Genomic DNA, 16669 nt, shown 5'->3' with positions numbered 1-16669 from the left:
CTATATTCCCATTAACTGAATGAAAAGCATGTACTACAATCAACCCAGCTCTTCTCCCCAATTCAAATTCAAGAGCTTTATAAAATTCAAACCCCAAGAGTTTTAAACATCGCTATGAAAACCACATCTCCTTGCTCTGCTTTTCATGGTACCAGTCTTTGTAAAACTGCACCCATTCATAAACAAACACTTGCTGCACTCTCTCAGAAGAGTAAATCAGCTACATTGTTTGCATTTTGTCATGATCATAGTGTCAGCATATGAAGGTATGTTTGTGAAGGTATTCATTTGTCCACTGCAAAGAAAAAGGCAAGCCTTTTCATTAATTATGCATATTTAAAAGTTTTTCTTAAACTAGAATTAGCCTAGTCACTGTCTCATCTGCAGCACAAGATATTTCCCTCCCAAATCATTTTCCGTTTCTCTACTATGTCCAAATAAAAGCATGGAAATGACTATGTGTAATTTTATAGAAAAATAAAACAGAACAACTGCAGAATACACAAATGAGTCATAGTAAGACACTTAGGGATAGCAGCAATATTTTGAAAAATAAACTCATTTTTAGGGAAGCAGAAAATAATTTCTTAACCTTCGTTGTTTTTGAAATAACTATAAGACTGGCATCCACTGCTAAACGCTTCATACTCAGCAAAGCAGCTACTCCCATGCCCAGACAATGCTTAGCTTTCAATATGCTGTCCTCTTACTACAGTAATTCAATTACTAACCATTATACTGTATGTAGATAAATTCACTGAGCTGGTCCTCCCCCTTTAGGCTGTTGGGGAGGGAGAAAAATATCTGTAAAATAGGTAAATCTACCGCATGGTGCTTTACCCCAGGAAACATCTACCTCAGAGGTGTGCTGTGTACAAGTTATTTTCAGACTGCCAATTCCTTGCTCCTCGTCTTTTTAAAATGATGCCATGGTGCTTACCATTACACTACTGTGGCTGGGGTTTATTTTACACTGTTAACTGGATCGAGTTACATTCTAAGGGCCAGATTCTGAATTCCATTATACCAATGTCAATCTGGAGTAAAATCTGGTTGTCTGCTTTCATTGGGCATCAAATATTATGCTATAGTTTCATTTGTTGTTATGCTTAGAGTGCTGAAGACAATAAAACTATACAGGTTATATTGTACTGTAGATGGCTGGAGGACGACGGTGCCATTTTGGGACAACTTTTGCAGTTTCAGAATTTTTTATTCCACATTGGAACGAAACAAAAGCTTTCAAAAGTTTTCTCAGAACAGAATTTTGTTGAAATGGATGATTTTAGCCTGAAAAGCCAAGGTTTTTTATTGGAATTGGTCAGCAGTGAACAGAGAGCCCTGAATCTCAAACACCATCCCAGTAGAAATTTCATTGTTTCAATGAAACTGCACATTTAGATGAAATTTCATTTAATCCAAAATGTTCTGACCAGCTCTAGATTTTTGAGCAGGAGCCATTTGATTGGTAGTTCACAAAAGCCATTGGCTTTTAAACACAAAAGCCACTGCCCCACAAGGCTAGATTGATTCACATTTGTCAATGGCTGAACTAGGTCACTGAGGATCTAAGTTAATTTCTCTTGTCAGAAGAGACACCAACCAGGATTGGTTTACAGCAACCCAGGCTTCTAGACACCTCATGACATGGGGAACCTCTTGTTGTGTCCAACTCTAGAGTATTAAGAGCCAACCCACAAAAGAACCTACCACTAAGCTGCTGAGGAGCCTGCCACCACTCATCTTTGGGCATAGTGGGGTGCAACAGGATGGCCCAGTCTTCCCACTATAAGCAATGGTAAAAACAGCAGCAGGGTCCTCTTTCCCTGCCTCCCCACCCCTTAGCAGCAGCAGGGGCACCTCCTCTCCCTCACAGAGAGGCAGCAGAAATGGCTGTAGAGAGCCCTTCACAGTGTTTACCTCAGATATATCTACCTGGGGGGTGGGGGAGGAGGCTAGGTCCAGCTTCCTCCTCTGGCCACAAACAGAGTCATCTGCTGGGTTGATGTTGGCAGTGCTCCCTGAAGCACTGGGTCGTGGTGTTATCATCCAGGAGCAGACAGGCCTGAGACAGTTCACATCTTTTTGAGCTATTGTTCCTGGCTGTTCGAATACTCAGACGTACGTACATCATTGCATCAATTGATCTCTGGTCACATCTTAAAGCTTTTGCATCCAAGAGGGCTAGAAACTTACCTTATTAAAATGGAAGACAAGATTCTGATGTAACCCTGTGACTCCAGGAGCTGGGGCCCTAACCTATAATGGCTATGCCTTAAGATAGTCTTTTCACTAGCACTCACCAGTCTGTAGCAGTTGCTGTGCTCTAAAGTTCTTGGCCAAGATTTGCAGTCACCTTAGAAATTCAGCTGCCCAGTTCCCATCCAAATTCCTAAGGTGGTTTTGCAAAAATCAGCCCTTGGTTTTATTTCTTTGCTGACTAGCAGTCATCAAGCCACTATCACAAGGAAGCTTTGGAAATGATCTCTGGTAGTTATTACAAATGTATTCACGGTGAATTTAACTGATAAATTCACTAAGCCGTTAATATAATTGTGTCACTCAGCATATGATATCAGATTGCAAGACTGGCAGGAAAAGACAACATTGATTTATGATGAACGGGAGCTATTTCAATCATTTAGACAAAATAAAATGCATCCTCCTTCACAAAGTCAGGGTTTTTCCATTACATTTGAAGTGGCATTACCAATTGGTAATGCACCAAAGCAAAGGATGTTTCCTGTAATAAATGACAGCTGTTTTTAAGACATAAGCAGAAGTTGTCAGTAAAAGTTGAGATACAAGTTAGGATTAATTTGCATGATGGCAGTGGTGAGTTTTATGAATATTAAAAAACCTCTTGTTTCTTAAAAAATGCCATTGTGTTGGAAAACATTAATGATCAATAGCCCTAAAAGAGGGTGAAGTTCATAGAATCATAAGAACATAAGAATGGTCAGACCAAAGGTACATCTACCCCAGTATCCTGTCTTCTGACAGTGGCCAATGCCAGATGCCCCAGAGGGAATGAACAGATCAGGTAAATCATCAGGTGATCTATTCCCTGTATCTCATTCCCAGCTTCTGGCAAACAGAGGCCAGGGACACCATCGGTGCACATCCTGGCTAATAGCCATTGATGGACCTATCCTCCATGAATTTATCTGGTTCTTTTTTGAACATAGGACTGGAAAGGACCTTGAGAGGTCTCCTAGTCCAGTCCCCTGCACTAAAGGCAGTACCATCAGGATTATAGGCAGCAGTTTACTTGTCAGTTTCTGTGTAGTTTAGTATAGTATATCTATTTAAAATTGCACCAGAACCTCACTAATCTGGCTTCTGTCAACAGAATGAAAAATTGGTACCGTTTCCACCTTCCAGCAAATGTTAAACAGCATATTCTGTACGAGTGAGATCCCACATTTGTATAGGTTCTGACCTACAAACCCTAAGTAGACTGGGTTCTTCCTAGCTGAAGGACCAACACACGCTCCCTGACCTGCTCCCACAGCAGAGATCACACTGTCCTACCAAGCGAGGGGACTGCTGTCAGAATGTTCTCTCTGAGAGCCCCTTTCCTTTGGAGTGCTCTCCTCCACCCTGGTCTGAAATAGCTCAAACTTGCTGACATTCCAGGCATGCTGCCATTTAAGCAGCATTGGAAAGGGATTGATGCAGCTGGGGATGAGAATTTGGTTTGGGGGAAGAGTGTGATGTGGGAATTTTAATTTATATTGGGTCTACTGAATAGTCAGATGTAGTTGGAGTGACGCAAGGGAGGGGAAGAAGGTGGTCCACTGCTATTCCGATTGCTTGGGTAAATTTACTTTCTTGTGTTTTTAAACTGACATCAAGGGTGCACAAAGCTCTGGCTGGATGTTCTCTGGAGTGGAGTTTTGAAATGTAAATAGAGTATTTGGACATGCAGGTTATGAAATAAAGCAGAGCCCCCTTACCTCAAGTTATATCCTTACACTAACTCCCTCTGGCAGCATTTATGCCCTGCCATTTATATTTCAACATGTAAACATCTAGGGTGGCTTTTCAAGAATGCTCTACATTTATCAGTGGGACCAAATTTCAAAAGAGCTTAGCCCCCAGCAGTTTCCATTGATAGCAAATGGGAATTACAGGGTGAAGAACTTCTTTTAAAATCTGGTTCTTGGTGCCCTTAGATTTACCTCACGCATTTCTTAAGTGTCCAGTAAATTCAGCATATGAGGCCTTCTGCAGCCCCCAGACTTAAGTTATCTATTGTGATGCTACTCTTCTGGTCCACATGTCCTCATTTTCTAAGGAGGACTGTCATTTGATCTAAAATCAATGTTTTTAAGCAAAAAAGTAGAATGCACAAAATGACATGAAAAAACATACCTGACTGCATCAATGTAAAAAAACACTGGCAAAGACTATATGTAGGCAAAATAAATATTTTATTGGTTTAATATTCTTGGTTTTAGAAAATCAGCCCTTACGTGCGTCTTCCAAACACATTCATAAATCTTTCAGATAAGCCTTTTTATAGAATATTGTTATACCTTAACAATTCTTTGATTGAGACTGACACAATATAAACATTTTTAATAGCTGGAAATGACAAAGGCACAAAGGAGAATCCCGGCAACATTCAGACATTGTGTTACACATCCACTAAACGTCCATCTGACCACAAAAAAAAAAAAAAAAAGAAAAGAAAAGCCAACAACACATATGAACCCCATTTAATTCCAATTTTATCCATTGGAACAAATACATTTTCATGGCCTAAGCTACAATACAACCAGTGAAGGGTGTGTGGGGGGGTTAATTTACTTCAATCTCCCCATAATACAACCAAGGTCACCCATCCACTCCAAGTCGCACATCCCCATTACTTTTCCAAGAGCAGTCTTTTTATTGTATTTTGCTTAATAAAAGACAGAAAAGAACTTCTCTTGATATAACTGAGAAGTAGTCAACACATACACCTAGACAGTGTTTAACATAAGGCACATTTCCAAGGAGGGGGAGGACTAGTAAGGAAGCAAAATAAAGTTATCTTCTGCACAAAGATAAAGCTTTCAGTGTAAGAACTTTAAGTAGTTTTAGGTAACCTCATATCATTCTACCACTCTGCTAGTAGTAACCTCCCCAAGAGTTAATAGAAATTTTTACAACAGAATTTTTCTTCTTTTGAAGTGGCACTAAGTAACAGCAGTGGAAACAATTATTGGTTGTTTCAAGCTCTCAAAGTGAATCAGTTATTGCACAGTAAATACCTCATAGAGGTCAGTGTTTTTTATTTAAAAAAGCTAGGCTGAAGATGTAGTTATTTATAAATTGGTTAGATCAAGTTTCATGACACACCTCTCCACAAAGAAATGAACTACACACAAATTAACAATAGGGACGTACAAATAAATATTAGGTCTTTCAAATGGCCATAGTTTTCTTGATAGTTTATGGAAAGTAGTAAACTAAGCAAAGTTTCTAAATCACTATATATGGACTCAAGAAGAAAAAATAAGGAATGCATCATAGAAATAAGCATTGTATACAGTAGCCTATCTCAGCAGCTGTAGTGAAGCCCAAGTACATAAACGGATGCCTTCACCAGTGTACATCATCCAAGAGCAGAATTCCACAGCTTTGCTGGTCCACATGCCTACCCTTTGGAGAAAGAAAAGGCAATGAAATATCTACAATTTAAGAGCAAGACTAGATTCATGAAGGAGCATGACACAGTGGTGTCCCTTTAAAACTTGCCAATTGCTTAGATAACTAAACATGTATATTTATTTAGATAGCCTTTATTTGCAATAGTCAAGATATGCTCTACAGTGAAAACACAGCTGCATAAGCGAGCACTGCAGATACTGAAGTAAGGACATTACATATTAAGTAAAATTGACAGGTTTAAGGGCCATCACTATCAGATGGCTGGAGTTTTCAAAGCCATCTAACAGATTTAGGCATATATCTTTCATCCAATTTTAATTAAACTTCAACTGAGCTGATGTAGTTTAGGTTTCAGGGGAGAAGAGCAATGTAAGACTTAATTTTCTTGTGGCTGTATAAAAGGATTTTATATTTTAACTGTGCAATATCGAATCCTTAAAAGTGAATCTAACACTTAAAAATACAAATATTCTATTTTAATGAAAAATTCTTCTGCAGCCAGTTGTTCCATTTCAGTAAGTTAAATTAATCAATCCAGCAAAATTCAAAATAATTACCTGTAGTACCTGTTTCATGGCTGTGTATCTTGCTTTGCATTAGCAGATCTACTTGGGGATGATACAGCTGCTAACAATCCACTTACTATTTCCCGTCTGATTTCACCAACAATAGATTCTTTGATCTAAAAAAAAAAAAAAGATTAAACGGAGTTATAAGGTCATTAAGTTATACACAGCTCTGCAGAGGGTAAAACTGCACAGTACAGTAGATTAGATATTAGCTGCATGTTCTAGGATCCACAGTAGCAATGAATGTTTTTAAACAATACAGATGGAAAAGAGTCTGTATTGCAAAATAAGACGATCTGAATTTAAAGACTCTGAAAAATCATTGCGTTGTAGACTAAGTAGCTTTCCAGACAGTTTATATTTATATTTGTTTATATCTAGGGTTACCAGTTTTAGGTTAAAAACTGATAAAATCCTGACTACCTACAATTGTGAGAATAGAATTTTAGTAAATATGCATTGAAAACACCCTAAATGGAGCAATCTTTACAGTGTAAATAGATCTCTGGAGAAGGTGCGCAAGACCTAAAGACACTTCTATCCCCGATCCCCACTCCAATTCATTAAGTAGTTCACCTAAATGGTGGGCGGGGCTTTGGCTAGGATCATGATTTAATATAAATCAAGGAAACAAATTTACAATATTCATGAGGGGTTATTTTTAGCAGAGAAACACCTGCCCATTCACGTTACCAGTTTGCCATTGGAATACTACTTATGCTGGCAAAGGCTATTTCACATAATTTCTATTAAAATCTGTTAATTAGGCTTACATATAAAAATTTAAAGGTGATTTAATGCTAATAAGATCCCAGTTGGAGATGGGGAGGAGCAGAGAATGAGCAGATCACTACAGGCTTCAGTAAAGGAAAAGAAGGAGACCATGATGAGCAGACAAGGTGGTACTACAGCAGTGTATTACACGGATCTGACATGAATTAAAAAAAAATGTAAGGCTGAAAGACTTAGTCTCCATGCCAGTTAATCTCTTGGTGCCTCTTCTGAGACTACTCACTAGTGCCAATAGTAGTGGCTATTTTGTATTATATAATACACAAGCATGTAGGGACAGAATCAGACAGCCTACCGAATAGCCAAAAGGTTGCAACAGTTTTTGGTCACTACCAAACTGAGCTGGATTTGAACAGGAGACACAGAAGGAAAGACTCCATCTCACATAACCAGTCAATTCCCTGAGCCATCTAATGTACTAATATTCCATTCATTCAAATGGGGTGCTTATAGGATGTCAAACTTCATTAAAGTACAATTTCATTAAGATTCTCCCACACCAGGGTACAGTCAAATAAAAATCATCATCCTAAAAACCAGCTTCTTTAATTTTGTTAAACAACATGCAGAATAATAAAGGGCCCATTTTCACTTCTTACAATGCTGCGATCTAAGAGTCAAGAAGTAAGCACTGTATGTGATATTTCAGTGGAGGCAAGACTGTACTTTCATCAAACAAGACAAGTAGTGTTCAGTACTTTGACATTTAACATTGCTGAATTCCTTTCTGTGGGAGTGAGTTCATTTACTCAGAGCTAGCAGTTAAGGTGTTTTTTTTTTTTTAAACCAGTAAAAAGTTATTGGTCAAAGCTCCCATACACCACAGTCCACCCAAGCATATTCTGAAACACTACATACTTTCTCCTTCCCCAACATGAGATCATGTGGCTATACAGAAGGGGCGGCCTTATTTAATAAGCAATGGGTTTAGTATTTGTGAAGGGGCATACCAAGAATGCATACTAATAGATTTCCTTTCCTTCTCCAACAAAAAAAGAATTCCAGTGCAAACAATGGAGTTACACAAGGATGATACTTTTCAGTTTGTGGTCATTTTAATGCTTATGAAATGGAAAGATTCTCATGAATGGTATTCAGTAGCATTTGCAGACTCTGCAAAAAACTTCCAGACACCCCTATGCCAATCCACCTAAATCCTGACCTTCAAAACAGTTCCGATTTTGGGCCTGAATCTCTCCTGAGTAGGCTGCTAAAACGGTTAAACTGTGTGGCAACTTTGTTATGTGTTCAAACATCACCTGTGGAGTGAATGCAGGCCAACTAAGTCAACATATTTGGATCTTAGTCTTCAGAACTAAAAGGCCATTGCACCGAATGTTCAGAAGCCTCAGAAAACTCAGACAAATGCCATGAATCTCTCCTCAGAGTGTACATCTTTTTTTATTTCCTATCACCTAAAAGATTTAAAGAGAAACTTCCACACTGAAGTACATTTGAAAAGAACATTTCCTGAAACAACAGCATACTTTGATTCCATTTTTCTTTGTTTCCTGGACTACTCTTACATACTGTTTGAATTATAACTTTCTCCTTCCTCTCTCAGCTTCTTCTTCTACAACATCCGGCCATGATATCATAATCCCACATATGACATTACAGTTGGTTGCCGAAAGAACCATAGAGATGTCACAAATGCAACATTAGGGCTTCTTTGGAAGACTAAATGTAGAACGGTAAAATGGGCTGCCTGGTCTCTACCTGGTCCTGTCACCTGAATCAAGTAGGCAGTTTCCAGAACTTCTCTCACCTTTCCTTGAGCTACTCTACTGGATGCCATTAAAAAACAAAACAAACAAAGCCATTTACCACACAGTTACTTCCTATTCTATGTAGAGGCGTAAATGGTAGTATCTCAACCTCCCTGGTGCAATGGCAGGAAGCAAAATGTCTACTTCTTAGCGCTCATCACAGATACAAGGATGCAATCAATCACTCCAGGTGTACCTCACTAACAGCCACGTTGGGAAACCCATACTCACATTGCATAGGGCCACACTCTACAAATAGTCCCAGTTGCTTCAGTGGGGCTACTCATGGGTGTAAGGTACTATTTAGGGTGAGCAAGGGTATTGAAAGCTGGACTCGTCTGTTTGACGCACTGCCAAGTGTTTTCCGTATTAGCTAAGCTAGATGTATCCTGTTGTAACATTAGTACTTCACTCAATTTTAACACTGGTGTCCAGCCATTGTACTGCAGTTTTCTCTCTCTTTTCTTTGTCTAGTTAGGCAGTTACCCAGATCTAAACAGATTAAATTCCTTCAGTCTCTTCTCAAACTAGAGGTCATGCTCTCAAGAACATGTATTATATCATTTACCATTCTGTGCTCCATTTTACAGTGTAAGCATTCCTGCCCATCTAAGTTTAATGGCACAGAAAAATTCTGGGTGTTTGAAAACTTCAAGGATTCTTTATTTTCATTGTTTAGTTTTTCTACCAGAGCACAAAGTTTCAGTGCTTTTGTGGAGAACTGAGGGAGCTCAGAACTTAGCCTATTTAAGTATGAATAAGGGGGGGCCTCATGCTCCTTTACCCTCCCCGCTCCCTCCCAAAGTCTGGTAGCATAGCTAGGATTGCAATGTGACCCCACTTCTGTCTGTTTCTCCACCTGTAAAATGGGATTATTATTTACTTGCCTACTTCACAGTGGTGGGGTGAAGGATATTTAATATTTTCACAGTGTTTTGAAGATGTAAAGCGATCTAACAGTGCTATCTGCATTGTGGGTGGCAACACAGGGGAAGAAGGGTGGTGGAAGGCAATTGCCCTAGGGCTGCTACTTTTCCTTCCACACAGGTAGGTGGAGCTAAACTGGCCTGCCTGAGGAAGTAATTTGTACACCTGTACTATGTATAGAGCTGGATCAGATTACTTCCCCACCCACAACATCCTGGAGCAACTGGGGACCAGGTATTAGGCTGAGGCTCAGAGAGTCACAATTTGGTTGTGGTGTGCTCCTGGGACAGCACAACTGCATGCTGCCCTTTCTCAGGGTTCACGGCAAAGCCACAATTGAGCCTTAAGTGACCTGCTGAAGGCCAGTGAGTCATTTTCAGAGCTGGGATTAAAACTTTCTGGTTCCCATTCCTGTGCTCAGTGCACAGAGCGAAAAGTCCACATTCCCACAGGAGCACTTCCGGGAGAAAAATATTTGATTTCCTTTTCCCTGGTATTTTCGGTGTCATGAAATTTGAACTATCATGGCCAGTTACATGCAATTAAGAAAATAGGTCACTGTCCTATTTTAAAACCAAACCTGCAGAAGAATGTGGCAACCAACCCCCCCCTTTCTTTCATAGACAACAGATAACTGGTCCAAACACATACACACAGATGGGGATCACTATAATGGTTCAGAAGAGCTGGAGTCATTTGTTCTGACCACAGTTCACTCCAGTCACACTCCTAGAACTAGCAATGGTTTTGCGGGAGGGGCAGGGAAAGAGGTAGAGAGTAATCTCCTTAAAATTTACTGTTGAGACCTTTTGGATACAATGTTTCATCAATAAATTAACCCCAAATAGCCCTTACTGCCAGATGAACTTCAGAGAGAAACACCTTCCAGTGTAATTTTAGTTTGAAGTCTGACATGCTTTCAATGCTACCAAGCAGAGGCCCTGAGGGGCTCTTCCTTACCATCCCCTTGGTACTAATCAGTTATCCTTTATGTGCTCTAGAACACTGGTTCTGAAAGCCGGTCTGCCACTTGTTCGGGGAAAGCTCCTGGCGGGCCAGACCGGTTTGTTTACCTACCGCGTCCGCAGGTTCGGCCGATCGCGGCTCCCACTGGCCGCAGTTCGCCGCTCCAGGCCAATGGGGGCTGTGGGAAGTGGCGCAGGCCGAGGGACGTGCTGGCTGCCCTTCCCGCAGCCCCCATTGGCTGGGCACAGCGAACCGGGGCCAGTGGGAGCTGCGATCGGCCAAACCTGCAGACGCGGCAGGTAAACAAACCAGCCTGGCCCGCCAGGAGCTTTCCCTGAACAAGTGGCGGACCAGCTTTGAGAACCACTGCTCTAGAAGGTGCTGTTAACTGTTTTTCTCAGATATAACAAACAATTATGATTCAACCCATTGGTGGCTGACAGCAGGTCCACTGCTGCAGGCTCCAGTGAGTTTGCAGGGAGGGCAGGGGAGAAGATCCTGCTTCCCAGTGCCAAAGAGTTAAGTGCAGTACAACTAAAACCTCAACTAAGCAACATTTTAAAAACCCAGGACCCCAGTAGACTGACCATGTTTTCTCACCTCCCGTATGACTTGCTGCAGCTCCTCGTTCTCCACACTTCTGTGAATTTCATCCACTGAAGGCAAAAGAGGTACTTTTTCAAGTTTTTGTTCCACCTCTGATTTGGAGTCTACAGACTCCTCAGAGCACTCAGCTTGCTGCCCAGTGCCTGCTCTTGCCGGTGGGGTGGGTGTTAAGGCAACAGATGCTCGGTATAACTTCTTGCTTTGGGTCTTGGATTTTCCAGTCAGCTCCGATGAGTTTACAGCAGCTTTTCTACTTGTGTGACTGGAGCACACTGAAGACGAATCTGAGTTTCCATGAGAGAACACCGACTCTGATCCCTCTGCTGGAAGAGTTTCCAAACCAAACTCTCCCAGTCCCAACTCTGACTTCAGAAACGACTGCTCTCGAATAAGTTCAGAGACCTAGGAGTGCAGAGAAACCAATTTGTCTTATTTCCCCTTGTATTTTCTATAATGACTTAAGACAACAACAACTAGACAAATGGTACTCACTGGTGTGTTGCCTGTGCACCTCACAGGCAATGCCAATTCACACTGTTCTGCAGAACGACATAAGTCATGTGCAGACAGGACTCTCCCTATTTTTCTTATGTATTCAGTCACTTAGTCATTCCATGATATGTACATGCTTTGCCTTTGTGACTGCAACCAAGGATCAGAAGGAATAATCTTCTATTTAAAGCCAAACTAAATAAAAATGACTGCAGTGCTGCAAACCACTGACTTTTGTAACAATGGATGCACCCAGTCAAAGCTGATGAAAAATATCCATAAGTCTTGAATGGTTTCTCCCCCGAGTAAAGCAACTGAAAGATGCCTATGTTTCTGCAAATTCTGGAAAGCTTTCTTATGAAGTCCGTTATAGTTCATTTGTCTAAATCTAAATAAATTAATGACAAAAAGGGTACTTATTCAAGGTTCCTGGAACTGCAAATAACTGACCATAGCATAAAAGAGAAGTACTGCAGCAACCTCACCATGTGCCAACAATAGCTAGCCAATCCCAAGGAACACCTGCCCTCCACACATCTCTCCTAAAACATAAGTTAGATCATGCAAATACTTACGTACATGGGTTTCTTTGATCACCTGAGCAGTGCCACTGTTTTCAACAGGACTACTCACGTAGGTAAGTGCTTGCAGGATCAGGCCTCTAATAAATATTAAACCTGTCCCACCTTTCTTAAGAAAGCCTTTTCTAACAATGTTTAAAACAAAATTACTTACTGGTTCCATTACATTCAGTGGAGAAAAGCATGACAGATTATCAGTGCTTCGGCTGCCATACATGCCCTGGAATATTAAGCAAAATTAGTATATTGAGGTTTGTTTTTTTAAGCTGTCAAATGTTAATAAATATATTGCATAGTAAGAAACATTCTGAAGAAGTAAAAACATGGAAATCAGGACACATATAAAGCTGGTTAAAGAGGGTCTTTTCAGTCATTTTAAAAGCAGGCCTTTTTCTATGAGAGGTTTTAAAATATATGTATATTTATAATACTCCAAGACTTGAAATTTGGCTTTGGATCACAGTAATCTCAGTTTTTCCTGTGCTTCAAAAATTTCTCCATGACAGAGTCCCACAGAGGAGGATCTGGCCTGTGTCCCTGCTGCTCCTGCACACAGACCTTCTATAACAACATTAAAAAGAAGAGGAGTACTTGTGGCACCTTAGAGACTAACAAATTTATTCAAGCATAAGCTTTCGTGAGCTACATCTCACTTCATCGGATGCATTCAGTGGAAAATATAGTGGGGAGATTTTATATACACAGAAAACATGAAACAATGGGTGTTACCATACAGACTGTAACAAGAGTGATCAGGAAAGGTGAGCTATTACCAGCAGGAGAGTGGGGGGGGGGGGGAGTGGGGAACCTTTTGTAGTGATAATCAAGGTGGGCCATTTCCAGCAGTTTACAAGAACAGTAGGAGGGGAAATAAACAAGGGGAAATAGTTTTACTTTGTGTAATGACACATCCACTCCCATTCTTTATTCAAGCCTAAGTTAATTGTATCCAGTTTGCAAATTAATACCAATTCAGTAGTCTCTTGATGGAGTCTGTTTTTGAAGTTTTTTTGTTGAAGAATTGCCACTTTTAGGTCTGTAATCGAATGACCAAAGAGATTGAAGTCTTCTCCGACTGGTTTTTGAATGTTATAATTCTTGACGTCTGATTTGTGTCCATTTATTCTTTTACGTAGAGACTTTCCAGTTTGGCCAATGTACATGGCAGAGGGGTCTTGTAAACTGCTGGAAATGGCCCACCTTGATGATCACTACAAAAGGCTCCCCCCGCTCTCCTGCTGGTAATAGCTCACCTTTCCTGATCACTCTTGTTACAGTCTGTATGGTAACACCCATTGTTTCATGTTCTCTGTGTATATAAAATCTCCCACTATATTTTCCACTGTATACATCCGATGAAGTGAGCTGTAGCTCAAAAAAGCTTATGCTCGAATAAATTTGTTAGTCTCTAAGGTGCCACAAGTACTCCTTTTCTTTTTACGGACACAGACTAACACGGCTGCTACTCTGAAACCTATAACAACATTGGCTGTGAGAGGTAAGAGAAACTGTCAGAGACTATGACATTCTCATCAGTGCCATGGTCTGAGATGGAGTGGCAGAAGCAGACACACAAGAGTACTTTGTTAAGAGGCTGGGGAAAGAGGGAGAATTAAAGACGAGACATGAAACAGTTTCTCTCCTACCCCACTGACACACACGTGTATGTCTCTTTTCTTTCCCAGAAGAATGTTTGTGTTACTAGTGCTTCCTTAATTGTTGAGTAGGGGTACATATATAGTTTGTAGGATGGTGGCAAAAGAGGAGCAATAAAAGGAAGCAAAGCAGAGACAGAGAAGGGGAAGGAAACCAGAAGAAAGGTGGCACAATGAAAAGCAGAGACAAATTTGCATCTATGTCCAGTCCTTCATTCACTGGGGGGGCAACACTAGCGGTAGCAAACTCGACCTCTTTGAGGCATAAGTATGCACCTCCTGTTGCTCTCTACAATGACTTTTGGCTAACAAAGGAGCAGCGTGGATGAACTCCTGAGGGAACAACTCCAGTCCCTAGGGGTGCAGTGATGCATGATGGTTACGGTTGTGGGAGTTCAGGTAGATTTCTTGGGTGGGGATTGAAGAAAACAGGAGAAAGAAGAATGGCAGAAGTGAAGTGGTGTGAAAGCCCAGGGTGTGAGAACAAGATCTGCACAGCTAGGTGTTAACAGTTTAGCCTCAAAGTGGGGAACACTGTATTTTAGTTTGTTTTCCCTGAGCTTGGACTTCCTCTTCAAATTTGAAAGACCCCCTGACAGATAACAATGAAGTCTCACTTCTGAACTAAACTAAAAACACACCTCCAAGATTCAACAGATTATTTTCCCAACTAGTCAAGGAAAATATTCAAAGCTTTGGTTGGAGACTATTTTGATTTCCAAGTTGGTATCTTCTGCCCTGTAAAGGAGACCTTGTGGTTTACTTCAGCATGCAATTAAAGTAAATGCGCTGCTAAGATATATGAATACTTATTGCAGAGCAACACGCACTGTGAGCGTCTGAGGTCTGTAAGGTGAAGACATCTGTAAAGTTCTAAGCTGTTCCTCCAGAGCAAGTAGACGTTCCTCTAACTGCATTTCTAGCTCCTGTAGCTCCATGCGGACCGATTTTCTCAAACTCTGGAGTTGATCAGCTTCGTATCTATATGCAGGTAAATGATAAAGAACAACCGTATTCTGTTAGCCAAGAGCCATAATCCATCACATCCTCTGAAGCACCATGGCAGTAAGGACACCAGAATCCACGATGCACCTCAGTACTGAATGATGCTCTTTCACAGGAAACCTGCTGCCGCCCGAGTAGTAGTGAAGGGGAAGGGAGCAAAAGGATAAATTCAAAGAGAAAACTTATGTCAGTGGCTATCTGTAAAAGAGAGGGGGGTTGGCTGCCACATTCCTTTTCTGCAGAACAGGGATGTGTTCCACAAGTTTCAAATTAAATTCAATATAAGTCAAGCATATGGAGTTTAGACATTTATACACATTTTTTTTAATGGATTCGTTTCAAAATTAAAAAAAAAAAACAAAAAAAAAACCCAACAACAACATCATGATCAAAATTTATTTCTCCTGCCTGGTTCTCTCTTCACAAGCAGTGGTAGCAACAGGGTCAAGAGGCCATTATCAACAGGCAAACTGCTTGTGAATTTAATTAGTTTTGAATTAGGCAAGTCAAGAGCTGCCCTAAATGTGTGAAGTAGATGAGCAATATTTAAAACTGTTCCAGATCAGCTGGATGAAGCTCTTATTGAAATCCATGGTCAGGACAGTTAAACATTGCCAAAATAATTTTTAAACTGCACGTGGCAGCTGCGGGTTGAAAGAACATCTGAACACTTTGCAATATATTTATTTCTGTATAAAGGGGGGAGAGAAAAATATCGAAACCAAACTAAATATCTAAAACATTTAACCTAAAAAAATTACAAGTGGCCTTTGATAAAAGCTCATTAAAACCCACAACTATCAAAAACACGCAGGGGAGTGAGACAAGGGTTCTGCTGACTGGTGCAAAAGGCGGACCAGAAAAACCAAAAGAGAAGAATTACAGGCATGGGGATGGGGAGATAGCAACCAAAATGTGAGAGAAAATTCAGGCCTTGTCCTGCTGAATGGCAAGTCAATGAGAAAATTGCCTTTAACTTCAATGGGAACAGGAGCAGGTCCCTATCATATAATAGTTTCTGTTGGACCAAATAAGTTTAGATGTGTGCTTATTTTCTCTTTTTTTTAAAAAAAACCCCATAAACAATGATATTTACCTTTCTTCTTCCGTCATGTGCTGATAAACTGTTGTTTGCTGACGCAACATAGTCAACTCCAAATCCATCATTTGTGTTCTAAACAGGTTTAGACTCTGCCTCACAACCTGTAGTTCCTGAAAAGTATTCTAGAAAGGTATGAACAAGAAGGTGTCACACACAGAATTTTGTTTATAGGCCCTGATCCTACAATTGGATCCACACAGGTGGACCTCCACCCGCATGCAGAGCTCCACTGACTTTCACACAAAGGCCCACCCACAGGTTGCATGACTGGAGTCACAGGCTGAAGTAGTTAAGACACAGAAAAGCAGCCAGTTTAAAAAACTACTGAGAAATTTGGCCTTAACTTTTAGTGTCTGACCCTGCAGACACTCACTCCCATGAATAACTTTCAACATGAATCCCATTCCACTCACTTCAATAAGACTACTCGTATTAAAAAAAATTACATACATGAGTGTTTGTGAGATTGGGCCCCTATTTGTAAGCTCTTTAGAGCAGTGCCTGTGTCATTATAGAATCATAGGACTTGAAGGGACCTCAAGAG

The 16669-nt window shown here is 40.6% G+C and overlaps 1 protein-coding gene across 5 annotated transcripts in view; it reads right to left on the bottom strand.

Annotated features, from left to right (window-relative positions):
• Positions 1–4417: 4417 nt before the first annotated feature.
• The window catches only part of ITPRID2 (ITPR interacting domain containing 2), a 56264-nt gene continuing 44012 nt past the window's right edge, over positions 4418–16669 (bottom strand). For 2 of the 5 annotated variants that reach the window (XM_084642920.1, XM_084642919.1), the window contains 6 exons: positions 16120–16247; positions 14849–14999; positions 12518–12583; positions 11285–11692; positions 6219–6343; positions 4418–5652 (listed from right to left, as the gene is read on the bottom strand). In XM_084642920.1, coding sequence (XP_084499046.1) covers positions 6233–6343; positions 11285–11692; positions 12518–12583; positions 14849–14999; positions 16120–16247 — 864 coding nt within the window. In that variant the 3' untranslated portion in view covers positions 4418–5652; positions 6219–6232. The remainder of the gene's footprint in view (positions 5653–6218; positions 6344–11284; positions 11693–12517; positions 12584–14848; positions 15000–16119; positions 16248–16669) is intronic. The other 3 variants (XM_084642923.1, XM_084642922.1, XM_084642921.1) reach the window with 3 other exon arrangements.

The sequence above is a fragment of the Lepidochelys olivacea genome, assembly GCF_965140295.1.
Source record: "Lepidochelys olivacea isolate rLepOli2 genome assembly, chromosome: 11".
In the NCBI taxonomy this organism is placed as follows: Eukaryota; Metazoa; Chordata; order Testudines; family Cheloniidae; genus Lepidochelys; species Lepidochelys olivacea.
This window is presented reverse-complemented; position numbering and strand designations above follow the sequence as displayed.